Source organism: Protopterus annectens, chromosome 5.part0 (assembly GCF_019279795.1).
Source record: "Protopterus annectens isolate FY-2018-M chromosome 5.part0, PAN1.0, whole genome shotgun sequence".
Classification (NCBI taxonomy): domain Eukaryota; kingdom Metazoa; phylum Chordata; order Ceratodontiformes; family Protopteridae; genus Protopterus; species Protopterus annectens.
Window position 1 is genome coordinate 1,130,296,230 of NC_056735.1, and position 27,331 is coordinate 1,130,323,560.

A 27,331-nucleotide genomic window follows, 5' to 3' on the forward strand; every position below is an offset into this window, starting at 1 on the left:
TCGCAACCCACTCAGGTCATGCACACAGATACCTCAGGCCTGGGATGGGGAGCCACCCTCCGACACCAATAGGTGCAGGGCCTGTGGCCAAATCACCTCAAATCAGAACACATCAATGCCAGAGAGATGAGGGCAATCCTTCGAGCCCTCCAGGCATTTCAACCTTTCTTACAACAAGGAACGCTTCTGATATGCGAGACAACACCACTGTACTGTGGTATATCAACAAGCAGGGAGGGACCAAGTCATACCTGCTCTGCAGGCTAGCCCTTTTGGTCTGGAAATTGGCTACCTCACAGGGAATCTCCCTGTAGATGACCTACATTCCCTCTCACCACAACAAACAGGCAGATTATTTGTGCAGAACCAGCACAAACAACCACGCATGGATGCTGCACAGAGATGTCTTCCTGGATTTGGTCCACAGGTGGGGTATACCTCAAATAGACCTGTTTACTTCCACCATCAACAGGCAACATCCTGGCTTTTGCACCAGGAGACCCGAACCACAGGCACTGGCAACAGATGCCTTCTCAATTTCATGGAAGGGGAAATATCTATATGCATTCCCCCCCTTTCCCACTCATTCAGAAGGTCCTGCTGAAAATTCAGTAGGACAATCTGAAAATCTTGCTGTTTACTCCCTACTGGCCCAGACAGCACTGGTTCGCCGTACTTCTATACTTGTCCAAGGGCAATCACCACAAGTTACCCCCCCCCCCGAGAGTAGACCTTCTCACACAGCACAAGGGGTCACTAATCCATCCACAGTGGCAGATTCTGCACCTTACCCTGTGGCTGATAGGATTCTGATCCCATTTAGACACCTTTAGAATGAGGATGTGCTCAATGTCCTGCAGGAGGCCAGGAAACCAAATACTAGAAAATCAAATCTCTCCCAAGTGGAAACAATTCACTATTTGGTATCATAAAAGACAGTTGGATCCACTTCTCAGTGAATCCTCAATAGTGCTGTCCTATTTGTATGAGCTACTGCAGACTGGACTGGCTTATTCATCCATCAAAGCTCATCTTTCTGCTATTTCAGCTTGCCTGCTTCTGGAGCTCCCATTAGCATCCAGACTCCCTTGGAAACTCTTCCTCAAAGGGGTACTGCACCTTAGGCCTTCCAGGAAACCCATCCCCCCACCTTGGGACCTCAACTATGTGCTAGAGAAGCTTACGCTTACTACCTCTGAGCCAGCAGACAAAGCCTCATTAAAGCACAGTACTTGGAAAACTGTTCTATTAGTGGCCCTAACCTCATCCAGGAGAGTGTCCGAGCTCCAAGCCCTTATGGCTATTCCTCCCTTCCTAGTTTTCCACAGGGACAGGGTTACTCTCAGGACAAATCCATCCTTCATGCCCAAGTTAGTCAATGACCTATCAATCAATCAGGTCGTACAGTTATCCGTCTTTTTCCCAAACCCACAAGGAGATAGTGAGAGAGTTCTGCATTCCCTGGATATTCACAGGCAAATCAGATTCGACCTGCACAACACCAAATCTATCAGACAGGCTGACCAACATTTTGTATCCGCTCACCCCAGAGCCCCGGGGAAGGCAGTGACCAAGCAGAGTATTTCTACTTGGATCTCCAAGGCCATCACCTTCTGCTACCAATTCCATGGTAAGTCCCTACAGGGTACAGTTAAAGCTCATTCCACAAGAGCAATGGCATCTTTAGGAGCCTTCTTCAAGGGACAGGATACCTCTTCTATCCTGAAAGCTGCTACTTGGTCCTCAGTCCACACTTTCACCAAGCACTACAATCTTGACCTCATCTCCAGATCCAGGGCAGGGTTCACCAGGGCTGTCCTTCATGGATTCCTGGAGTCTGCCTCTAGACCATCATCGCAACCTCAGTGAGCTTTGACACTCACCCATATGCAGAATACTGCAACATGGGAATAGAAGGACATTGAAAAGTTGTGTAAAATCTTACCATAACCATAGATGTCTTTCTCTTTCATGTTGCAGTATTCCTTCCCCTCTTGTCAGCTAATAGCTTCCCTTTCTGGATGGCAATGATATAGCATCGCCCTCACAGGACTGGCTTTGACTGGGGCTACTATTCTGAGGGCTGGTGTGTGCTGACATCACCTTTATGGCCCACGAACTCTCGTCCATGTCAGACATCTCATGCACCACAGAGGGACTGAAAGCTTTTGGATACTGGCCATACATATGTGAGACTGAAGGGTAAACCCATATGCAGAATACTGCAACATGGAAGAGAAGGACATCTATGGTTAGGGTAAGATTTTACACTTTTCTTTGTAGCTGTATCTTTATCACCTATAAGCCTTTACTTGCATTTAGTAAAATGGCCAGTGGGCAACCAGTCCCTGCTGCAGGGTAGGAGAGCTGCTTTTGGCCATTTACTCCTACTCTTCCCTGCCTGGCTCTTCTAGCATCTATACCACTAGTAGAATTTGAGTAATCTGGGTCAGGGTTTTATCCTTGCTCCCAACAAAAAACAGCATAGCTGCCTAGTTGTGATGTTGTGTTTAAATTTGTAGTTATGTGGATAAAAGCTACACTTTATTGGCCACATTTTATTTGTTTATGTAGTGTTGACATATTACTCTTCCCAACTTCTTGAAAAAGAGTTTCACTTTTTATTTATAGCACTTTAATGATGTCATCAAGACAAAATGTCAAATTTTAAGATTATAGCCAGTCACCAACTGTGAAAACTAAAATGTTTGCAGTCTAAGCTGTTGTATCACGCAGATTGTGGTAATTTCCTTTCTGAAACAATATAAGACCTGAATAGGGGAAAAAATGGTGAGAGTCTCAGTCTTTTGCAGGAAAACAAGTGGAAGCAAAACATCTAGAAAGCACCAAAAGGTTTATGTGCACTAAATGACATCTAAATGAAATTATAGGGAGAAAAGTAGCTCTAGGATAAAGCTGACTATGTTGGAGGATGGAATTTTACAATAACTTAACTAAAGATGGAACACGCTCTGCAGTCATTCTTATCCAGTCAACAGACTATATAAAGAAAGTTTGATACTAGAGTGAGATCCTGCCATTTGGTTTAATATAAAATGAATGTATGGTGCATCAAATCTAAAAGCATTGCTGTTAGGGTTTGTGTATAATTGTGTGGTAATCAAACCTAAAAGCATTCTGTTAAGAGTTTGTATATGAGCACCTGTTTCTTAATTTCTTGTGTAATAAAAGAAAGTCCAGTTGCCTTTGCATTCCGAAAAATATTTTTTTAAGTCCCTGTAATATCTTTCCAGCTGATATTTGATTGGTGTGTGATATTATTATAGAATCTGCTAATGGAATATGACAAGCAAGCAGAACAGCTAGACATGGAGAAGAAGAGAGCACACAGTGCAGAGCGTCAGGTAGAAGATGTCACAAAGCATTTGCAGTCAGCTATTCAGCAGGTATGTACAGCAGTATTTTGCTAAGTTATGTTCATACCAGTATTTTGCAAGGGACTAATGAGAGTGCACCCTTGGTAAACAGCTGGGGGTGTTTCACAGGGTGCAAACATTGCCATTCTCTGAGTCAGATGAGTGATACTTACACCTGGCTTGCTCCAGTGTGCAAGACATACTTATTGAAGTTAAATGGATGTTGAAACAAGATTTTGTGTATCAAGAAACATTTAACTGTTAAGAACCTTGTGAAAAATACAATGAACTTGTATTGAGATTTAAGTTTTGAAGTGGTCTAATATTCATCTCTATGCTTAAACACAGCATAGTCTTTTTCTATTAATTTAACTGCTTCAGTGTATGAAACCCTATTCAGTTGGTAAGTACTTGGGATGTTCTTCCTTCTTCTCTGACTGTGGCTGTTTTCTCTGAAGGTCTGTCTGTCAGAAGTAGCACATACACCCTCTGCAGGCATATTTGCAGTGATGTCATGCAGTGCAATAGGAAAGTGTACCTAGTGTGTGAGCCTACCAGTTCTTTTCTGCCTGTCACACAGTTTGTTTCTCACTTTTGAGACTTATCATAGGAATGTTCCTGTTTTAGTGCCTAAATCAACACAGCCTGACATACATACATACATACATATTTACTTGAGTAACAGAAGTGAATTAATGAGTACAAAGTACAAATGCATGCAGATTAGAGATTTAGAGATGTGGTCAAGTTACATGTTCAGTTTTCAGTCCGTTCATTCTCCCATAGTAGGTATCCCCAGCAGAGAGGCAAGAGCTTCCCAGAGGACTCATCTTCCTGACATCCATGGTGGTTGTTCCCTCATTCTCATCTTTGGAATGAAGGCATTTCTCTTAAGGCTGTAACTGTGCTTGCTGACATGAGCATCTGTACCACTTTCAAGCATCCTTTACATTTCCCATGCATGTTCATACTTTCCCCATACTTTGGAGAACTGGAGTCACCCGATTAATATCACAAAGCACATACCCTTTGCATTGGTTTTTCATTGTCATGTAAGCTTCCACTTGCATGCTGTCATTTGGTTAACTGAAACCACCTCTCCTTCCCCCAGTGATGAGTGATTCTGCATCTGTGTTCACTTCCACACTTCCCTTTCCTTTCTGGATCTTCCAGTTTCAGAAACACTGACCTTTGAGCATCTGAATCATAGGGCTTTTTATTTCTGTGCCACAAAGCTAGGCTGTACAGTGGCTGTGATATGATCAGTGCAGGAAAAGGCAGGTGGTTCCCTCTTACAGCCCCATCAAAAGGCAAAGGAAGCAGAAGGTTGCTTCCTTACACTTGGGCAGAGAGGAGTTAGGTTCATACCCGTATTTTGCAAGGGACTAATGGGAGTGCACCCTTGGTAAACAGCTGGGGGGTGCTTCACAGGGTGCAAACATTGCCATTCTCTGAGTCAGATGAGTGGAGTATACTTACACCTGGCTTGCTCCTGGAAATCAATCCCTCAAGTTTGATAGCTTGAGGGTTGCACTTGGGATTGACAACCATACTCCTTGATCCAGCTCCAGGATCCAGCATGGATTGAAGGCTTAGAGTATGGAGGGTCCCCTGAGTCTTCTCTGGCTAAAGCTGGCTGCTAGGTCACTGTTAAGCAATTTGATTTCTGGTGGGATATGTCCTCTCAGGTTTGGGATTACACCAAAAGTAATGTGGCTTGATGACAGCACCAGACATGGTGAAGGTCTTTCTTGCCTCCATTCTGCCCTTGGTAGGTATGTCCTTCTGTATTGTGCCCTTCTGCGTGACCCCCCAGCCTGTATCCATTGCACACTCAACTTCACACATACTGGTTGTGTCATTACTCCAAATCTGGAGTTGGGGAGAAGGCAAGGATCTCCCTTATCCCTCTATTTTTCGGGAGCAATCAGAGGATCTAGAGGCCATCTTCTTTAAGTTAGATCAAATCAGTGGACCTTCCCTTCCGTACTGCTGCTCAGCAGATGATCCTTCATTTGGAGAAACTCTATGGCTTATCAAGTCCACAATAGAGTGGTTTATGGCCCCATTTTCCCCAACCCAGAAATAGTTTTCTGCAGAAAAGTATGAGGAGACTTGGGTCATTCCTGTAAATGTTATTATCAGGAAAACCATGTTTGTAGTGTAAAGATATCCAGATCTTGCTTTCTTGGCTGCCAGGAGAGCAGGTGCACTCTACTAGTATAAGTCCTAACCAGTGTCAGTGTAGACTTCCACCTTATATCTTTGCTCTAACAGTGGTCTCAAAGACACAATATGTTCTTAACCTTACTGTCTAATAAATGAGTCTAAAATAATATACAGAGTGGATGAGAAGGTTTTCTTCTGTGCAGTGTTGAGGTAAAGGTCCCTCTGGTGTCAGTCTTATCTATCCTGATTGTATTCCTTTATAGTGGATTAGGTGCTGGAAAGGATTTTAACCCTCCCTTAGTCTGGGCAGAGGGAGAAGCTGGTTATGAACCCAGTCTGTATCTTCCCCAGTGAGAAGCCATATGGCTCTGTAACTCATTGACTGTGCCAGAACCTTGGCTTGGGCAGCAGTGTCTGCCGTAGGCCTACATAGAATAGAATGACTGAAACTTTTCTGTCTTTAGGAGACTCTCCATCAAGCAATTCTTGTTGCAGCCGTCATGGGGCGGGGTTCATTGAGCCCTCATTGATGACCTTACAAAATAATAGCCTGCTTTGTTTTCTGTGAAAGATCTCAGTCATTCATCCTCAGCTCCTTAGTCTTTTTCTAAACAAGGCCAGCCTTCTAAGGAAAGAAAACTCTTAGCATGTGGAGAATCTTCAAGAATCCTATAGTTTTATTTCCTCTGGCTTTGCCTGTTTAATGTCCAAGGAGGGTGGACTTCCAACCTAGAAGTCTTGGTCTTTATTTGTTGTTCAGAGCTGATCATGAGAGGGAACAGTTTTCTGACTCTGTCATGACCTGGAGGGCTTTCCTGAAAGGCCATTGGTTTATTCGCATGGGCTCTGGTGTCCATGTATAGAGCTTTTAGACCAACCCCCAGAAAATGCTTCACTCAGAGACCAAGCCATCTCAGTACTTCTGTTGGGAAAGGCCCAGAGGATATACATTAAACGGGTTGTAGACGCTTCGTCTGTTTTGTCATGAGGCTATAGAGTTCTAATTGTACATTTTTTTCCTGTTACCAAAGGGGATGGTAGTATTCTTAGCATTTTGGACCTCAACAAGTACATCAGATACTTCAAGTTACAGGTGATAACCCTTCAGGTAGTAGTTTCTGTGCTGCTGCAGGGTGTCTGAATGGTGTCACTTAGTGTGATGAATGCATTCTGCTCACCAGAGTCTGGGGTCTCCACAGGAAGTTTCTTTGATTTCCTCAGGGTGGGCTATCCACAAAGAAAACTTCACTTACACATTTTATCATATAACCATTCTCTCTGTTTTAGTTTCCTATTTCTACTAAAAAATATTTGGCTCTTATTAATGTTTCTTTTCATGCCCAAATCAAAAGCTATACATATATATTCCAGTTTTTATCAGTTATAGCCTTCTTAGAGTTTGAGTCCATAGCAAAAGGTAAAACAATCAATTGCACTTGATCAGCTTCTTTTTATCAATAACATTTAACATAAATTATCTCTAAATCAGAATTGGTTTAATCTTAGTCTCTCTTTCTTGTCTAACTTCATCTAAAATATGTATGTACTGTCAAATCAATCGGATAGCCATGTATTCAAACATTTTTGCCAATTTTTGACTTTCATTATCTATTGAGATGTCATGTGAAATTATATGTGACAACCACACCATTTGTCTTTTTACTGTACACAATTTTTCTGCGTATGGATAATTTCTAAAATACAGGTACATTTCAAAAATGTTAGTGACATACAAGTAATCAGTAACATTTTTGTCATTTATATCGGTGTAAAGGTTATTTTTGAAAGTAATTCAGAGAAGAAAGACAAGTGTTCATCTTCTTTCCCCTTGCTGGCTGAAAAAGAATATGTCTTCAAGCTATGTCAGGCCTCTAACAGTACAAGGAACCCTCTCAGTGTAAACCATTGTAGATCTTCTGATTGGGGCCATAGCCTGATCCACCTCAAGGTGTGTATTCTAGTTTAGATCCTTTAATCATTTTAGATCTCCCATCCAGGTTGGTGGGAGGGGGGTGTTGAAACATCTATGAAGTGAAACTGCCAAGATTGCTGCACACTGATCAACAGGCTGATTTGACCTTTCTCTGAAAACAAAAACTGAGAGTAAAAGGGTCAGTGAAGTTGTCAGCTTGGGCAAAATTCAGTCACTGGCTAAGTAATTATACTGCGTGGATGCCAGCTAAGATAAAATATGGAGAAACTGAGAGAAAGTCAACCAGAAAAGAAGAGAAAACTCTGGCTGGTAGGAATCAGGTTTACTGTGGGAATGACAAATGCAGTTCAGCCGAATAGCAACATGATCGAAAAATAACACCGAAATTGGCTGTAGCGAACATGCATAATGTCGAAAATGATATAGACGATTGTGGATTCGATGTTTTCGACATTCGTCTATCCAGACTTTGCAGCTGCCGTAACATGATCCTCACATCATTTCCATGACTACAGTAAACCACCACATTTACAAGTTTGCCATAGAGAAGGAATCCTACATATGTGGTTCCTCACAGGTTTTACAGTAATGTCTGCAAGTAGTAGTATAGTAAACAGCTGCAGATATGTTTTCGCCAATTATGTTTACATTTTTTCATTGCTATACACCAACGTGCAGTCCCAGTCATTATCAGCACCACACGGTCATCACCCAAGCAAACGCATTCCATAAATCATATCAAAATAAGTGTATGAAGGCGGTTAGCCAACTCAAAAAGAACAGCGTTGTGCCACCAAATGCAAAAAACCTCTAGTAGTCATGTCATCTCTCCAAGCTAGTAGCCTATCGAAATACGCTTCTTTATCTAAAAGTCTCTGTCTCTTAGGAGATGAAGGCATGCAGGCTGACATCCCACTCTTTATATCCTCCACCCTGTTTTGTTCCAACTCGATACTGTGTAACAAATCCATCAGATACAACCTAGGTTTCCCAAGCAAACTACGTAAACAGCGATGCCATCCCTCGACAGCAGTCTGGCTTCTGGGATAACCTACTGTGCATGTATGTCAACGGTTCCAGAATGGGATTTCAAATAACGGGGGTATCCGCTCTGTAGTATTACATCTCATACCATATCTACTTGGCCTGCCCGAGATGTAGTTCCACCGAACAGAAAGAAGGTACATAATAATTTAGCATTCTCTGGCATATCAGCTTCAATCTCATTGAGTGTCTCAGCTATGAATTCAGGGTTAATGAATGCCAATGCTGGAATCTGTTTACACAATATGGAAAAGGAGCAGTTAGTGCCATACAAGGATGCCAGATGTAGTTTTTGTATCTGACGCCAAATAATTTGGCATAGATGGAACCAGCAGCCCTTAGTGACGCTTTTGCTGAAAATGTGATTTAATTGCATTAACTGCACCCTTTTCAAAATTGCTCCGCACCATGTTTGGCTGTAGCATTAGGTCAAACTTCACACATAAACGTACCACAACATCCCAAAGTACATTGTAGCACTCCTCAGCTTTTGAAGGTAATATACCATATGTCACAGGAATTACCCTGCCTACTCCAGTGTCCTGAATTTTGCAATGTATAGTATATATTTGTTTGCATTCCATTGTACTGATGGGGAATGTCCCATCTACTATAGTATACTCAGAGATGCACAGCCATTGCAGGTTATTCTCTGTAGTTATGACAACCAAACGAACTACTGTCACCACTATGCTCCACAATACATGTTCCGTTCTTTATATTGAAATGCTCCGCAGTTAATTGGGATAAAGTAACCATGTCACTGAACATAGATTTATGCTTTCGCTGTCTTATGCGGTTCACTGACTGCTTCAATGCAGATGTATTAGGCAATGCATTAACAACCTCAGTTGGAGTTTCTGACAGGATCTCCGACACAACTTTGCAAGGATCAATAGATACTGCAGCTCTCCTTTTAATAGTATACCTGTCCTTATATACATCACTTTTACGACTGTCAGGGCTGTGGTAATGTGCTGTGCTCTTTACCAATTTGTATCCTTCTCCTGTGTGGTCTGTAATACACCTACTCCTACATTTTCCTGTTAGCTTTTTAATGCACCAGTATGTACGATTCTCATTTTTTTTTCCTGCATATAGTGATAGCTTTCTACACAGAGCAGTTGTTTACCCTTTTGACTACATACTGTCTCGTACACATTTCCAATTGTTCCTGGCCTGAATTTGACGTCCTCATTCACAGCACTCTTCAAACTACAACAGGAATTAAAGACAATAAAACTGGTTTGTTTACTATAGCGCATACTACTCTGTACTATAAGTTCGAAGTAATGTACAAGTGAGAAAGCATACCGTGACATGCCTGTTAACTGTGACTCTACTCGTACTTCTTCACCTACAATTCCAGTAGAACACCATCTAACACAGATATACACACCTCGCGTAAAGCACGGCACCATGTAGATGTTGTACCAATTGCGCGAATTACGGATATACGTCTGAGAATATGTCGTGTGTCACATGGTCGATTCATACGCATATGTCATTTTCTAATTGATCATTCGGGGTTTGGCATTGTCAACTTTCCTAACTGTGAATTTGATTGTCATGTTCGACTAATGCATGCTCGCACACACCATAGTAAACCTAGGAATCATGCAGATGTTCGGCAAAAAGTTCAAGTTTCAGATTTGGTACATGAGATGGCTTCCAGTAATTGAGAGGAAAAAATAAATCAAATGCAGTCAGAGGTGTTTACAATAAATTAAACTCTAAAAGAATGTATGAACTCAACAAAAGGCTCAGAAAAAAATCAAAGTTGTTATAACTAGCTATTCAGATGAACAGATAAAACTGTAAAAATTGGAGGTTGAAATACAGAAAAGGTTGGGTGAGCATGATGCTTCTCTAGAAGAGCTGTTTAATGGCAAATTGTAGAATTTAGAAGACAGAGTGCCAGGTAAACTGGAAGGAAAAATTATATTAATTTTATGAAATGTCAAACAAGCAACTGGACTGTGATTCACATCAGGATTTCTTAATTAAAAGAGGATCTCAGCTGTATGTTCCAAACCTGACCATGAGAAATTAGCCAAAACTTCTATTAATAAAGATGCAATCTTAACAGCAGAAAGAGATGCTCCTGACAAACTGGCAGAAAGGAAAAGTGTTAAAAATTGAAGACCACAGAGTGTTTGTGGAAAATGATAATTCACTGTATACCAGGCAGAAGGGAGGCAAGTTTATACTAGCAGTCAGGGAATGTAGAGAGGCAGGCACGAGATTCAGGTTGCTGTATTCAGAATATTTTTTTTTAACCTGGAGAATCAGACAGTTTTTGATGTAGAACAGGATAAACGGGAAATAAAATGTTTATCCTACAAAGAGTGACTAATATAATAGAGTTGCTTAATGAAGTTCTTGTGATGAAAGATAAAAGAATCCTTCCTTCATGGAAATTTTCTGTAATATCACCTATTTTAAAACAAGGAAAAGGGAAAAAAATCACTCTTATCCTATAGACCTAGTTCTGTATTAAATGTGGAGCTTAAAATATTCACTTCTATTTTCTTTACTAGATTGAAGTATTATTGATAATTTGATTAATAAACATTAAACTGGATTTACTGTTAATAGGCTAGCCTAAAAGGGTAATAACAGTCTTAGATTTTAGCAGGCACACTAAAAAAATTGCATTAATCAGCCTAGACATTGAAAGGGCCTTTGATTCTGTTAATTGGAATTTATTTAAACCCCAGAAATGTTTGGATTTCTAGAACAATTTTTTCGAATAATAAAGAGCTTTTGATGTGGTGGAAAGGGATGTTCTTCGTGTTTCACTGTTGCAGTCATCACATTTGGGTTATCTGCCTGCAGGGTAGCCCTCAGTTGGCCTGAATAACAGAGTCTTGGGATTTCTGTGTCAGATGCTGCCACTTCTTCCATGACGTTAGGTCATCAGGGATATAAAACATGCAGCCGACGCCATTACATCAGTCTTTCTTACTGTGTGGTGCCAGAAGCAGAAGCAGTTTGCAAGTGCAGGTCGGACGTCTCCTGAAATTTTCGTTTTCCGAGTTTCAGACTTGAAGTTTTCTAAAAGATAAGTACCCCGTTGGGGATCCTTTTTTCTTGCTCTAACTGATGTCAGAAAAAATGAATAATTGTCTTGCCTATGGAAAACAAATACCTCACGGAGATTTTCATTCTTACTGCGTCACCTGTTTAGGCCCAAACCACGATGTCCCTCGCTGTCGGTTTTGTGCCTTGTTCAACGCCCAAACAACTTGCCGTCAGACTATTTTTGTCACTAAATTATTTCGCTCTCGATCTCCATCTTCCGAAATGGCTTCTATAAGCCATTCGACTACCAATCTACCAAAAAAAGTAAGGATAAAGACAGAGACAGGCTGCATAGGTCCAAATCTGCCAACGACGCTACAGTTAAGTGAGTCGCCAGTCCGCCGGTACTCAATGAGGTGCTTTCGCAGCCCCTGATACCCACTTCTACAGATTTGCAGGCCGCTATTGAGACCCATTCGGAGTCCAGTATGCCGAAAGATGATTCTTTGACCATGGAACCTGCGGATGTCTCTACCTTGGATGGGTCCAGAGCTGTTGTGCAGGCACTGGCTTCTGAGGGTGTATTCAGGCCTTCCAATTGTCATATTAAACCGACTACTTCGCTTCAAACCAAAAATGCTGAGTTTCACAAGCCCAGAGTTCACACTGCGCCTAGAAAACCAACATCCAAAGCGCATTCTCAGGCCCACATACCACAAAAACAAATGCTTAGAATGGCAGAAGACCCTATTACTTTAATTAGGGAAACTGAATTTTCTTCTGATTCTTCAGATCAGGAGTCTGATTACTCTGATCCTTCTGATTACCAGGACATACCCTTATCTGCCTATGAGGATTCTGATGCAGAGGATTCCATTTCCTCTGCTTCCCCACCAGAAGATTTTTCTTTTGATGAAACCCTGCTTACCCTTAGGGAGCATTGTTGCTGGGAGAGCCAGGACTACTCTCAGTCCAAAAAGCGACTCGGGGCATTTTTAAACTTGCCTCAGCACAGTCCTCTGGCTATCTCTCCTGTTCTGGAAATTGTGGATGATGTCTTCTTGGAATCCAGCCTTACCCCTGATACTTTGCCTCCAGCTCCCAGGAAACCTGACCAATACTATCAGAGTACCTGACTCTCTCAAATTCCTCTTCAAGAATCCTATGCGGATCCAGAGACCATTTCCCAAGGACCTAAAGGCATTAAGGCTACAACAGCCAAAAATCCTACCCCTTCAGACAGGGACTCTAGGGCTTTAGACAGATGGGGTAAGAAGGTATACACCTCTACTACTCTTGCCATCAGGACTTTAAATTGCCAGTTTCATATGTTAAAGTATCAGCAACATGTTTTGGAACTAATTAAACAGAAAATGATGTTGATTCCTGATTGTGCAGAACATAAAGATTTACAAGAGTTAATGCATTCTACAAACCAAGTTGATAAAACATACTTTGCAATGTGGTTTTGATGCCTTAGAAGCATCCTGTAGGGCTGCTGTCACTGGGTCTGTTCTTAAAAGGCATGCTTGGCTTAAGAGCAAACATTGCCAAATCATGTCAAAGCAAAATTACTGGATGCACCATTAAACCAAGAGCGTCTATTTGACAATAAAGCAGAAGAAGTCCTCAAAAGAATGGAGGAAAAAGCAAAATCTATGCAAAATGTTAAGGATTTCTTACAAGTACAGCCACCTAGATTCAGTAGGCATTGGCCTTCACAAAACTGGTCTTTTCCAGTCCCTCCGAGACCTTCTCAGTCCAAACCCAGGGGCTGCAGACCACCAAGACTACAGTCTCAGGGTATGCACAGCTAAGCAATGGAGTGCTCCTACCTCCAAAACAGGGAGTAGTAAGCCACCATCCTATGGTAAAATCTCACAATGACTTATCCTTAACTCTTCCAAACCTTGCCCAAGTACTTGCACCTTTAGTAGGGAAACTTGCCCTGCATGCCAAAAACTGGGAGTACATTACCCAGGACAGATGGGTCTTAAACATTGTTTCCCAGGGATATGAATTCCACTTCCACTCACTCCCAACCCCAAGCGGATGGCCAGACCTCCCCCCAAACCAGTGGGCGGAGGCCCAAAAGCAAGTATTTTCTCTTCTCAGTGTCAAGGCTATTCAACCTGTCCCAGTAGAACAAAGGGGACAAGGTTTTTATTCCAGACTGTTTCTGGTACCCAGAAAAGAAAACTTTTGGTGACCTATCCTGGATCTGTCTATTCCCAACACCTTTTTGGTGGTTCCAAAATTCAAAATGCTTACTTTCCAACAGCTGCTCCCTATGCTAACCAAGGACTCCTGGCTAGCAGCCCTAGACTTAGAAGAAGCGTAACTGCACATCCCTATAAGGGAATCTTGCAGAAAATGCCTATGTTTCAGAGCAGGCTCCATGCACTATCAGTTATCTGCACTCCCTTTGGCTTATCTACTGCGCCCAGGGTATTCACAAAATGCCTAGCTCCAGCCATTGCATATTGCAGGCAGAGACCAATTCAGATTTACTCATACTTGGACGATTGCTTGATTCAGGCAGACAATCAGGAATTGCTACTACAGCACCTGGCATTTGTAAAGAGGCTTCTAACTTCACTGGGATACTCAATCAACAAAAAAAATCACTTCTGGTACCCAGCCAACAGATTGTATTCCTGGGAGCAAGCTTGAATACAACTTCCCAGATGGTTTTCCTCACTCCAGAAAAACAGATTTATTTAACAAACTACTTCAACCTACTGGCCACCAAAACCCAGCTATGTGCAAGAAAAATAGTGCAAGCCCTAGGGTTCATGGCCTCTTGCATTCTGCTAATTCCATATGCAAGACTGCATATGAGGAAACTTCAATGGTACTTAAAAAGTTTCTGGTGTCAACATTCTGAGGACCTGGAAACAATGATTCCTATCATTCCTTGCCTAAAGACAGAGTTCCTTTGGTGGGCAGAGGCCTGCTACCACAACAAGGAACTCCCTTTCACTCAACCCCCTGCTGCCCAAACCCTGACAAGATGCATCAGACTATGCATGGGGGGCTCACATGGCAGGACAATGCATTCAGGGCAAATGGAGCCCAAAGCAAATGCACCTGCATATCAATCAAAAAGAAATGTTAGCTGTACAGAATGCCCTGACAGCCTTCAAAGACCTTATTCTTCCAGGACAACTACATAGACAAGTAGGGGGGAACCCATTCCTACCCACTCTGTAGATTAGCCATGGCTCTGTGAAACACAGCCTTGAGCAACCAAGTGCACCTGCAAGCTCAATTCCTGCCAGGTGAACTAAATTCACTGGCAGACGACTTAAGCAGAAAAATCATGGACCCACACGAGTGGAAACTGGAACCCAAAATATTCAAGCTTTTGAGGGACAGGTGGGGGCCACCAGAGGTGGACCTCTTTGCTTCCCCTCAGAACTACCATTTGAGCAAATATTGCACCAGAACTCCCAACAGTCAAGCTTGGAAAGTGGATGCCCTGACTTTTACCTGGGAAAACCTCTCAATCTATGCCTTTCCCCCCTGCCTGTCCTCTCGAAGGTTCTTCTAAAGATCAAAGCCAAGAACAATCCTGATTGCCCCAGACTGGCCACACCAGCACTGGTACCCTCTTTTGGCAATCTGACAGTAGTGCCACCTTGGCACCTGCCTCAGACCCCTTCCCTGCTGTCCCGGCAGGAGGGCCAGATTTTGCACTCGCAGCTCCAGACCCTGAACCTAGCAGCCTGGTTCATCCCCTGAGCTCATCACCAGCAGTCCTCAGTAAGCAGGTGCTGGATGTCATTCTGGAGGCAAGGAGGCCTAGTACTAGAAAATCCTATTCAGAAAAGTGGAAAAGATAATGTTCCTGGAGCCATTCTCAGGGAATGGACACAACTGTGCCGAGCTTACAGCAGAAATGCTCCATAAAGGCCTATCCTTCTCTTCATGCCTCTGCCATCTCAGCTCATTATAACTCTGAGCTGCCCCTCTTCTCTCATCCTCTGGTCAAGCAGTTCCTGAGAGGAGCAAAAAATGTAAGGCCTCCCAGGAGAGCTCCCAATCCAGCCTGGGACCTTAACTTTGTATTGGAAAAACTCATGCTTCTGCCCTTTGAACCTACAGCTACAGCAGAATTAAAATTCCTCTCATGGAAAACGGCTTTACTTTTAGCCATCACTTCAGCAAGAAGAGTGTCTGAATTGCAGGCCCTTATGTCCGTGGAACCCTTCATTGTCTTCCATGCAGTCAGGGTTTCCCTCAGGACCAACCCTTAATTTATGCCGAAGGTGGTATCTGGTGTGGCTCTAAACCAATCCATTCATTTGCCAACTTTTTTTCCATAATCCTCAAAATAAAGGGGAAAGGATCCTGCACGCCCTGGACGTGCACAGGCAGCTTAGGTTCTATCTGGGGAAGACTAAGCCTTTCAGAAAATCTGACCAGCTCCTAGTCAGCTTTGCTGCAACAGCAGAGGACAAGGCCATTTCATAGCAAACCATTTTTAAATGGATAGCACACTGCATCCATTTCTGCTACAAACACCATGGGAAACCTACCCCTCAGGGGATCAAAATGCATTCCACTAGTGCTACATCTACCTCTACAGCTTTTCTCAGGGGAATCCCTACCAGGGACATCCTGGAAGCTGCAACCTGGAGCTCTGTACACACTTTCACCAAGCATTACCACTTACCTATCTTTTCTAAATCCAGAGCTGGATTTGCCACATCAGTCTTACAGGGCCTGATTGCCAGCCATAATGCTTCTTAACTCCCTCCACCCATCCTCAGCTTTGGGAATCAACCCAAATCTGATGACTGCAACAGTGAAACATGAAGAACATAGTACAGTTGTGTACACTTACCATAAATGTAGATGTTCGAGTGTATTCACTGTTGCAGTCCTGGTTACCCTCCCTCCAGCCCCCTGACTTCTCTTTACTTCTACCTGTCTTTTTTGTTTGGCATATCTTATATCATTGGTATTTTGTTTTTTGCTGGGGCTGTTGCATACCATGTAATTGCTTCCTATTTTGGGGGGCACCTGACATCTGGGGCAAGAAAAACTGATGTAATGGCATCGGCTGCATGTTTTATACCCTTGACGTACTGACGTCATGGAAGAAGTGACGGCATCAGAAGCAGAAATCCCAAGACTGGTATTCGGGCTGACTGAGGGTAAGTGTACACAACTGTACTTTCTCTCCATTGGATCGAGGCCCCATATGGTTTCCGCCCCGACTCCCTCACCTCTGAGTGCGTCTTCAGCCATTTTTCCCATGCAGGAACAGCCCGTGCTTGATGTGGCCCAGACTGTTTCCCTCGAGGAACCACCGGTAGTTTGCTAGCCCTTTCCGGAGAGTCCCACTGAAGAGGTTCATCGCAAACGAACATACAAAAGGAGGCACCTGGACTCCTCCCCAGAGTCCCTCACTGAGGATACTGATTTGGAGGAAGGGGAAGGTTCCCCCAGATCACCCCTTGATGATGTCTCATTTGGAGACATCATGGAAATCCTGTGCCAGCAAGGGGGGGGGGGTGTTGGTCCGCCCCCAAGCCTTCATCGGATAAGTCGGTGTTTCTGGAGGCCTTCAGCACGGGCCCGTCTACCTCCTGGGTCCCCCCTCTTCTGTGGATCCCTTGGTGGACCTTATTACCACCCGGGCATGAAAGGAACTGGATACTGTGGAGCCAATCCCCAAGCATCCTGACAAAATTCTGAGCCCTCCTGTAGACAGACCTAGTTGGAACAAGGGGTCCCCAGTGGACACCATGGTGGTTGCGGTTGCTACTAAGAAAGAACTAGCCCAGGAAAGTTCTATGGTCCATCCCCCCGACCAAGGGTCCAGGACGATATCTTCTGGGAAAGCAAACATATGCTTCAGCCACCTTTTCTATAAAGGCGCTGAATTATTTGGCCCATGTAACTCGACTGCAGCACGACCCGGTCAAGGAGCTAACTGAGTCGCATCCTGAGTCCATGTCACCGGAGGATAAACGCATATTCTCCACACAAATGGCCACTGTCAAAGCATTTTCTAATATGTCCATGCACGTCCTTTCGCTTGCCACTGAAGGAGCGGCAAGGGCGGCCGGGTCCGGCATTCCCTTGAGGCGACACACCTGGCTCAGGCTATGTCCTTTAACAGAACCCTTTAAGGCGTCTTTCGCCAATGCCTCTTATGATGGTTCTTTCTTGTTTGGGAAGACTGTTCGTGAGACGTTGTTCCAGAGTGAAAAGGATGGGAAGACATTGTCTGCCATCTGGATCTGCTTCTCTAACCCCCAAAGATCTTTTTCCAGGAATCAGTGGGGGCAAAAGAAGATGTGGTTCCAGAAGTCTCAGTATTCCCGGGACACTCAGGACTCATCTTCCTCTAGAGGCAGAGGGGGACAAGACAGATGCTGGCCCAGAGGCAAGGGAGGGGGTCCGAGAAATTTTGGGTCTCGAGAACCGTTCTCAGGCCCGTGCAGCAGCCTTGAGGGGTTGCCCGACTGCTCTGCTCTGGAGGCAGTCAGTGGTCACCTTTTGATGCACCTGATGGCATGAGAGTCTGTGTCAACAGACCGTTGCATGCTTCAGATAATATCCAGAGGCTAAACCATCCCATTTATGGCTCCTCCCATTCCACCAAAACACCTCCCGGATGTTCCCCCACGCAAAGGGAGGTAGCATTGCTCGAAATAGAAAAGCTGCCAAGGAAATGAGTCGTCCAGCCCGTCCCCCGAAATCGGTCTGGATCAGGCATCTCTTCCAGGTTCATTTTAGTGCCAAAATAGACGGGGAACCTAAAGCCTATTCTGGACCTTTCCATCGTAAACCTGTCAGTTGCCAAATAGAAGCTCTGGATGGTCACTCTACAGTCCAATCTGCCTTACCTGCAGGAGAATGTGACTGTATGTGCTCAATAGATCTCCAGGATGAGTACTACCATATAAAGATGCACAGAAGCTCCAGGAGGTTCCTCCGCTTTCGGCTTGGGGCCAATCACTTTCAATTCCGAGACCACCCTTCGGTCTCACCACAGCCCCCAGGGTGTTCACCAAGGTCATGGCAATAGTAGCAGCTCACTTGAGGCTTCAGGGGATACAGGTCTACCCATACCTGGACGGTTGGCTCCTTGCCATCTCACCAGACATCTACTTTGTCAGGCCAGAAACTATTTCCTGAAACTGTCAGACTTGCTGGGAATTACAATCAACATATCCAAGTCTTCTCTAGACCCTGTTCAAGTCTTTAGACTACATTGGAGCAAGGATAGATATATTGCAAACCAAGGTCTTCCTAACTCCAGAGATAGTCCAGAACTTACGACTCCATGTGTCCGTGATCCTTCAGTCTCATCTTCCTCCACCCGAGGCAGTATTACGAGCCCTAGATTCCATGGCAGCCACCATTACTCTTCTCCCCTGTGCTCGTCTTCATATGTGGATACTACAGTGGATACTAGCGGTTCAGTGGTCATTACTAGACCTACTGTTGACGCATCCTATTCATATAAGCAAGTCTTGCAGGAAGTTCCTCTGGTGGATACATGCCTCGGATCTAATCGAGGGACAAATTTTTATTACAGCTCCTCCCCAAGCCACTGTGACCATGGACGCCTCCCAGCTAGTGTGGGGGGGCATTGCTCAGGCAAGACAGTCCAAGGCACGTGGTCCCTGATCAAGACCAAGTTGCATATCAATGTTCTAGAGATGAGGGTGGTCTTGTTAGCATTGCAGACCCTTCATGCCTTTCTTCCTCTGGGGAACTATTGCAATTCAGACCGACATGATGTCAGTGGTCTGGTACATCAAGTAAGCAGGGAGGAACCAGATCTTACCCCCTTTGTCGTGAGGCCATGAGAGTGTGGGGAATGGGGGATCTCCACCAACCATTTTCTGGTAGCAATACACATTCCGGGTCGAGCCAGCATACTGGGGGACAAACTGAGCAGGACTATCCTGATGCCTTACTAGAGGTCTCTGAATCTTTCTGTAGCAGAGCAGATCTTCCTCAAGTGGGGTCGGCCTTGCTGCAATCTCTTCGCATCTCCTTCCAACGCGAAGTGCAGTGAGTTCTTTGCTCTGATCCCCCCACAGGGGGAATCCCCCTGGGATGCTCTGGTCCATACTTGGCCTCCCAGTCTTCTTTATGCTTACCCCCCATTACCTCTCATAACAAAGTTTCTCCAGAAGGCTCGCAGGTTGGGGAGCAAGGTTATCCTCATTTCCCCATTCTGGCCTTGCCAAGTCTGGTTTCCCTTCCTTTGGTCTCATCTGATAGTTCCTCCATGGATCTTGGATGCGATACCGGATCTCATTTCGCACCCCTCGGGGGTCCCTCATCCAGACCTGGGCAGTCTGAAGCTCACTGCTTGGCTGCTCCAGATGTTCTTTGTGTTTCACTGTTGCAGTCATCACACTTGAGTTATCTGCCTGCAGGTAGCCCTCTGTCAGCTGGAAGACCAGAGTCTTGGGATTTCTGCTTCGGGTGCTGTTGCCTCTTCCATGACATCAAGTCGTTAGGGGTATAAAACATGCAGCTGACACCATTACATCAGCTTTTCTTGCCATGTGGGAGCCTGAAGCAGAAGCAGTTCGCAAGTGCCCATCGGCATCTACCTGAAATTTTCATTGTTCGAGTTTGAAACCTGAAGTCTTCTAAAGCTAAGTACCCCATTGGGGATCCTTTTTTCTTGCTCTAACCAATGTCAGAAAAAAGTTAATTGATCTGATGTAGTTAACTTCATTTGTCCATCAACCTATGGGTTATTGGATCCATATCGGATCCGAACCAGCAGCTTCCAACAGCTAAGATCCGAGCTCCAAGCTCCTCCCCCTTGCCCATAATCCCCTGCTATCCCTTCCTGACTCCAGATCTAGTTTGCCACGGTTCTCTTCAGCAACTTGATCGAGCCTCCAGGCATGGTATCTGTGGATTTGTGAGAAAAATCTTTCTTTTTTCTTAGTCTAATCAGAAATTTTGTGTGTGTGTGTGTGTGTGTGTGTGTGTGTGTGTGTTAAGTAGACTCCCAGTAGCGTTAAGGCTTTATTGATCTAATTTTTAGTATCCCCCCCCCCCCGTGTTTGCGTTAGGGTGTGTGGTTTTGGGACCTAGTGAGTGTGTTGTTTTTCTTTGATGGGTATGGCAGAGGCACCCAAAACATTTTTCTCAAAGTGTACCGAGTGTGGCCATAAGCTGTCCCCAGCGGATGGCCACACTCGGTGCGTTTTATGCCTTGGGGTTGAACACCTTTCCTCCGGCTGCACTATTTGCGCAGTGTTCAACCCCAGGGCCCTTAAGGACCGGAGGGCGAAGCTGATTCTGGCGGGACTTCTGCCCCCGGACCCGGCTTCGTCCTCCGGTCCCTCCGTGGCACCTGCAGCGGCTGCGGCAGTGCCACCTGCTATTCCCCTTCCCCTGGCCGGGACTCAACCTCCCACCTTGGGCCAGGAGGAGAGGGAAGCCAGAAAGGGGAAACACCGGGAAAAGCACCAGAAGCGGTGGGGCCGAAGCTTCTGCATCGGCCCCGTCAGCCAAACGGGTTTCTCCTCCCAGGGCCTCCGAGTCTTCTCCTTCCCGGCTCCGATCCCCCCGCTTCTCCCCGGGGTCGGAGGAGGAGACCCGGTCACCATTGAGGTCATCGAGGCAGCACTTCTGGCCCGCCTCAATGGCCTCATCAAGGTCTACTCGCAGTATGTCTGACGCAGACTTGGACCGGATGATGCGTAGGTTTCTCCAGGCCCAGCTGCAGATGGGAGTGCTCCTGCCCCCCCCCTCCGGGGGGGAGCTCGACCCCCTTTTCCACCCCGATTGCTCCTTCTCCAACCCACTACCGGGGTTCTCAGCTCTCAGAGCCGGTTAGCGTCGGAGCCGGGGGACTGTCGGCGCCAATAGTATCGGGTACTTCAGCGCCGATAGCACCTTCGAGTCTGTCGGGTCCATTTTCTTCGGATCCGAGCTCTCGGAGCTGAGAGCTGAGCTTCGGATCCGGAGGTGTCAGTATGGCTTCGGCTCCATCTCAGTCAGAGCATACTGGCCCTTCAGATCCGACCACATCAGCGCCGGCTCCGATCCGCACGTTGGATCCGAGGGAGGGTCTGCTCTCGGATCCTAGGGAGATCAGCTCTCCTTCGGCGTTCGACGTCGTAGAGAGGGTTTTGTCGAGGGATTCCAAGCCCCTGGCTTCAGCTATGGCTCCACCCTTCACTCCCTCTCAGACAGGTCCGCCTTCCATCACCTGGCCCCAGGGACAGCCTGCTCAGATGTCACAGATAGTTCCCTTGCTGGAACAGGATGTGGTTGGTGAGGCCTCTTCAGACACCCCCCCCCGAGGAGGTCCCTCACAAACGCAAGTGCAAGAGGAGGCACGTGGACTCCCCTGAGTCCTTGACAGAGGACACAGACTTGGAGGAAGGGGAAGGTTCCCCAAGGTCACCCCTCAAAGACGTCTCCTTCGGAGACATTATGGAGATGCTTCGGATCGGGGGGGGTGGTCTGCCCCAAAACCTTCCTCTGACGAGTCTGTTTTTCTGGAAGCATTTGAAGCAGGCCCGTCTACCTCTTGGTTGTCCCCTCCCGCCGATCCCCTGGTAGACCTGATTACTACCAGGGCATGAAAGGAACCGGACACTGTGGAAGCCATTCCAAAAAGGCCGGACAAAATTCTTAGTCCCACCTTTGGACAGGTCATGTTGGAGCAAGGGAGCACCGGTAGATGCCATGTTGGTGGCGGCCGCCACCAAAAGGGAACTGGCCCAGGAGAGTTCCTCGGTCCTTCCTCCAGACAAGGGGTCTCGGACGATGGACCATCTGGGGAAGCAGATGTTTGCTTCAGTCACCTTCTCTGTGAGGTCGCTGAATTATATAGCACACGTGATTCGGCTCCAGTGGGATCTTATCAAAGAATACGCTGGGTTGCCCCCAGAGACCATGTCGGCGGAGGACAAGAAAGTGTACTCTACCCGAATGGCCACTCTCAAATCTATCTCCAATACTGCTATGCGGTTACTATCCCATGCCACGGAAGGAGCCGCTAGAGCTAGCGGAGTGGGCGTCATCCTACAGCGACAGGCGTGGCTCCGGCACTGTGATTTTGTGGAACCCTTTAAGGCGTCTTCGTTAATGCCCCATTTGATGGTTCTGCCCCTCTTGGCAAGACCGTACGCGACACATTGGTCCAGAGCAAAAAAGACAGGAAGACGTTGTCTGCTGTCTGAGTCTGCTTCTCTGCTCCCCAGAGGTCCTTCTCCAGGAACCAAAAGGGACAGAAGAAGATGTGGTTCCGGAAGTCTCAACAGTCCCGTTTTGCTCCAGATCCCTCGTCCTTCAGAGGCAGAGGAGGACAGGGTGGATGCCGCCGTAGAGGCAGAGGGGGCCTGAAGAACTTTGGGTCCAGAGAACCTTTCTCTGATCGGCCCACGCAGCAACCCCGAGGGGTTTACCCAACTGCTCCACTCTGGAGGCAGTCGGGGGGGCATTTCTCGAGGCACCTGGCAGCTTGGGAGTCCATTACAACGGATCACTGGGTGCTTCGGATCATCCAGAGGCTACAAAATCCCCTTTCTCAATTCCCCTCTCAGTTCCCGAAACCTCCCCAATGTCCCACCCAATCAGAGGGAGGCAGCAGCCAAGGAAATCCTCCAGCTGCTAGAAAAAAGAGCAATCCAGCACGTCCCCCCAGACCAGTCCGGATCAGGCTTCTACTCCAGGTTCTTCTTGGTGCCAAAAAAGACGGGGGACTTGAGACCAATCCTCGACCTGTCCTTCCTGAACCTGTCAGCAGCCAAAGAAAAGTTCTGGATGGTCACACTTCAATCCATTCTCTCCCTTCTGCAGGAGAACGACTGGATGTGCTCCATAGACCTCAAGGATGCGTACTACTACATTCTGATGGACAGACGATCCAGGAGGTTTCTCCGCTTCCGGCGGGGAGCCATCCACTACCAATTCAGGGTCCTTCCCTTTGGTCTCACCACAGCCCTCAGGGTGTTCACCAAAGTGTTAACTGTTGTAGCGGCCCACCTGAGACTCCAGGGAATTCAGGTCTTCCCGTACCTAGATGACTGGCTCCTGACCGCCCCCACCAGGCATCTACTTTGCACAGCCAGGGATTACTTTCTCTGACTAGCTCCCCGGCTGGGGATCACGATCAACATTGGGAAATCTTCCCTTCTTCCGACTCAAATCTTAGATTTCATTGGAGCCAGATTGAACACAAACCAGCTTCTAGCCTTCTTGACTCTGGACCGGCTATGAAGTCTGAAACTCCATGTACTGGCCCTTCTACAATCCCCAGCTCCCCCTGCGGAATTGGTCCTGAGGGCTGTAGGCTTGATGGCGGCAACCATCAACATACTACCCATGGCGCGCTTGAACATGAGAGTTCTTCAATGGACCTTACAAGTCCAGTGGTCCTTGCTGCTACATCCCATGAGCTTTCCCGTTCCTCTCAGCAGAGTGTGCAAGAAAGCCCTCTTATGGTGGCTCCAGTCCCTGGACCTCCAGAAGGGGCGCCCCTTCTCTGCACCCCCTCCTCTAGCCACAGTGACCACGTATGCCTCTCGCCTTGGGTGGGGCGGCACTGCTTGGGCAGGACCATCCAAGGCACGTGGAACCATTCAGAGACCTTATTGCATATCAATGTCCTAGAGATGAGAGCGGTGCTTTTGGCGTTGCAAGCACTTCAAAGCCTTCTTCCCTTGGGGACAATTGCGATCCAGACAGACAACATGTCGGTCGTCTGGTATATCAACAAACAAGGGGAAACCAGGTCCTATCCACTTTGTTGGGAGGCCATGAGAGTGTGGGAATGGGCTACGTCCACCAACCGCTTTCTCATAGCGACTCACATTCTGGAACGGTCCAACATTTTCGCAGACAGACTGAGTCGATCCATCCTGTCACTGTACGAGTGGTCTCTGAATCCGAAAGTAGCGAAGCAAATCTTCTCCAAATGGGGTCAACCTCGTTGCGATCTTTTCGCCTCTCCTTCGAACGCAAAGTGCAGTGACTGCTTCGCTCTAATTCCCCCACCCGGGGAATTCCCCAGAGATGCTCTAGTGCATGCTTGGCCACCCGGTCTACTGTATGCTTACCCTCCTCTGCCCCTGATGCTAAAGTTTTTACAGAAAGCCAGATGGTTGGGGAGCATAATAATCCCCATTGCCCCATTCTGGCCTCATCAAGCTTGGTTCCCTTATCTATGGTTTCATCTAGTGAATCCCCCATGGATTCTAGATCCCATCCCGGATCTGATCTCTCATCCATCAGGCCTGTCAACCCCAAACCTGGACAGCCTCAAGCTCACAGCTTGGTTGTTCCAGTGATAGCTAGGACTCCCGGTATCTCGTTCCCTGTCAAGGCTATTCTAGTAGCCGCTCACAAGCCATCTACTAGAAGAATCTATAATAGCAAATGGAAGCGTTTTTCTATTTGGGCAGAGCATCGGAACTTAGATCCTTTTACAGCTCCATTGCCAGCAGTACTAGATTTTCTGTCAGGGTTATTAGACCAAGGTGCTAGCTCTTCTACGGTCAAAGTCCAGTTGGCCGCAATCTCTCATTATCATATTGGCAATGATCTCGGCCCTCTGACGTCGTCCAAATTATGTAAGACCTTCCTAAAAGGCACCTTCTTACTATGACCTCCGGTAAAAGATGCAGTCCCTCCTTGGGATTTAACTCTTGTACTTCAGTCTCTAACAGCTCCTCCCTTTGAGCCTGCAACTTCGGTGGATCTGAAATACTTATCTTGGAAGACAGCTTTTCTTGTTGCCATTACTTCGGCCAGAAGGGTCTCAGAGCTTCAAGCCCTTTGCGCCAATCCACCGTATTTGGTTTTCCACAAAGTTAGAGTCTCACTCAGGACCAATCCTTCCTTCCTGCCCAAAATTGCATCGGAGTCTAATATCAACCAGTCAATTAATTTGCCAGTCTTCTTCCCAAATTACCAAAACAAAGGTGAATACAAGTTGCACTTGCTAGACGTACATAGGCAACTAAGATTCTATTTGCACAGGACAGCTGACCACAGGAAATCTGACCAACTTTTTGTATCCCTTGCTAAGCCCTCCTTGGGAAAACCTGTCTCAAGTCACATTGTCCAGATGGATTTCCCAATGTATTATTTTGGCATATGAGTTCGGGCCGGCCTGCACCTCAAGGAGTCCATGCCCATTCTGCTCGATCAATCTCTACCTCTGCAGCCTTTCGATCTAGGGTGTCGTTGGATGGCATTTGTTCAGCAGCCACTTGGGCTTCATCTCATACATTTATAAATCATTATAAATTGGATATTGTCTCCAGGGGGAGAGCATCCTTTGGCTCTGCAGTGCTCCGGAACATCCTTCCATGAGGACCTCCCAAGAATCTGGTAGCTGGGGACTCTGTCCCATAGGTTGATGGACAAATGAAGTTAACTACTTCAGATTTAGAAGTTATGTACTTACCATAACGTTCCATCTGAGTAGGTAAACTTCATTTGTCAGCAACCATCCCTCCCTCCGTCCCGCTATCCTATATGGATGTTCAAAAGACTCCTACTGTCATGGCAGATTCTTCCAGGTTAGAGTAGGGAGATGGTTCTTGGTATCATATGGTCTATGGATAGGCAAACTCGATCTGAGGTCAGGAAGGGATAGCAGGGGATTATGGGCAAGGGGGAGGAGCTTGGAGCTCAGATCTTAGCTGTTGGAAGCTGCCAGCTCAGATCCGATATGGATCCGATAACCCATAGGTTGCTGACAAATGAAGTTTACCTACTCGGATGGAACGTTATGGTAAGTACATAACTTCTAATTTTGCCTGTGGAAAGTTTCACATGTTGAAGTACCAACAGCATATTATGGAACTAATTAAACAGAATATTTTGCTGAACATCTACATTTATGGTAAGTGTACACAACTGTACTTTCCCTTGATTGCTAGGACTCCCAGTCTATCTTCTCCGGTCAAGACTTTTTTGGTGGCAGCTCATAAATCATCTACCAGAAAACTATACTATAGCAAATGGAAACATTTCTCTATCTGGGCTTCTCAAAGGGATTTGGACCCTTTCACAGCTCCTGTTCCAGCGGTCCTTGACTTCTTGGCGTACATTTTCCAGCAGGGTGCCAACTCATCTACAGTGAAAGTTCAACTGGCTGACATTTCCAATTTCCATGTAGTTGAGAACCTGGCTTCTTTAGCTTCCTCCAGACTTTGCAAAACCTTTATTAAAGGTACCTTTCTTTTAAGACCCCCCAGTTAAAGATCCTACTCCTCCTTGGACTCTTACTCTAATTTTATAAGCTTTAGTTGATCCACCTTTTGAGCCTGCAGCTTCTGTAGATTTGAAATTTTTATCTTGGAAGACAGCGTTTGTAGTGGCTATCACCTCAGCTAGCAGAGTGTCAGAACTACAGGCATTATCAGTCAAACCTTCATATATGATTTTCCATAAAGACAGGGTTTCACTTCGTACTAATTCCTCTTTTCTTCCTAAAGTGACTTCTGAAGCAAATATCAATCAATCATTTTACCTGTTTTCGTTCCAAATTTTCAGAACAGGGGTGAATATAAATTACACTTATTAGATGTACACACAGTTATGTTTCTACTTACACAGGACTAAGGCCTTTTGCAAGTCTGACCAGTTGTTCGTTTTTCTTCTATACCTTTTTTGAGAAAATCAGTTTCTAAGGTAACCATTGCCAGATGGATTTCCCTTTGCATCCTTCAAGTTTACAAAGATAAAGGCATGTCTCTTCCGAGTAGGATAAATGCCCATTCTACTAGGTCCATGGCTACGTCAGTGGCCTTTTGGTCCAGGGTGT

The 27,331-nt window shown here is 45.9% G+C and overlaps 1 protein-coding gene across 1 annotated transcript in view; it reads left to right on the plus strand.

Annotated features, from left to right (window-relative positions):
* Nucleotides 1-27,331, plus strand: part of GCC2 (GRIP and coiled-coil domain containing 2) — a 1,443,709-nt gene that overhangs the window by 402,968 nt on the left and 1,013,410 nt on the right. Inside the window, exon 10 of the mRNA XM_044070984.1 lies at nucleotides 3,288-3,407. Within this exon, the coding sequence (XP_043926919.1) occupies nucleotides 3,288-3,407 (120 nt within the window). The remainder of the gene's footprint in view (nucleotides 1-3,287; nucleotides 3,408-27,331) is intronic.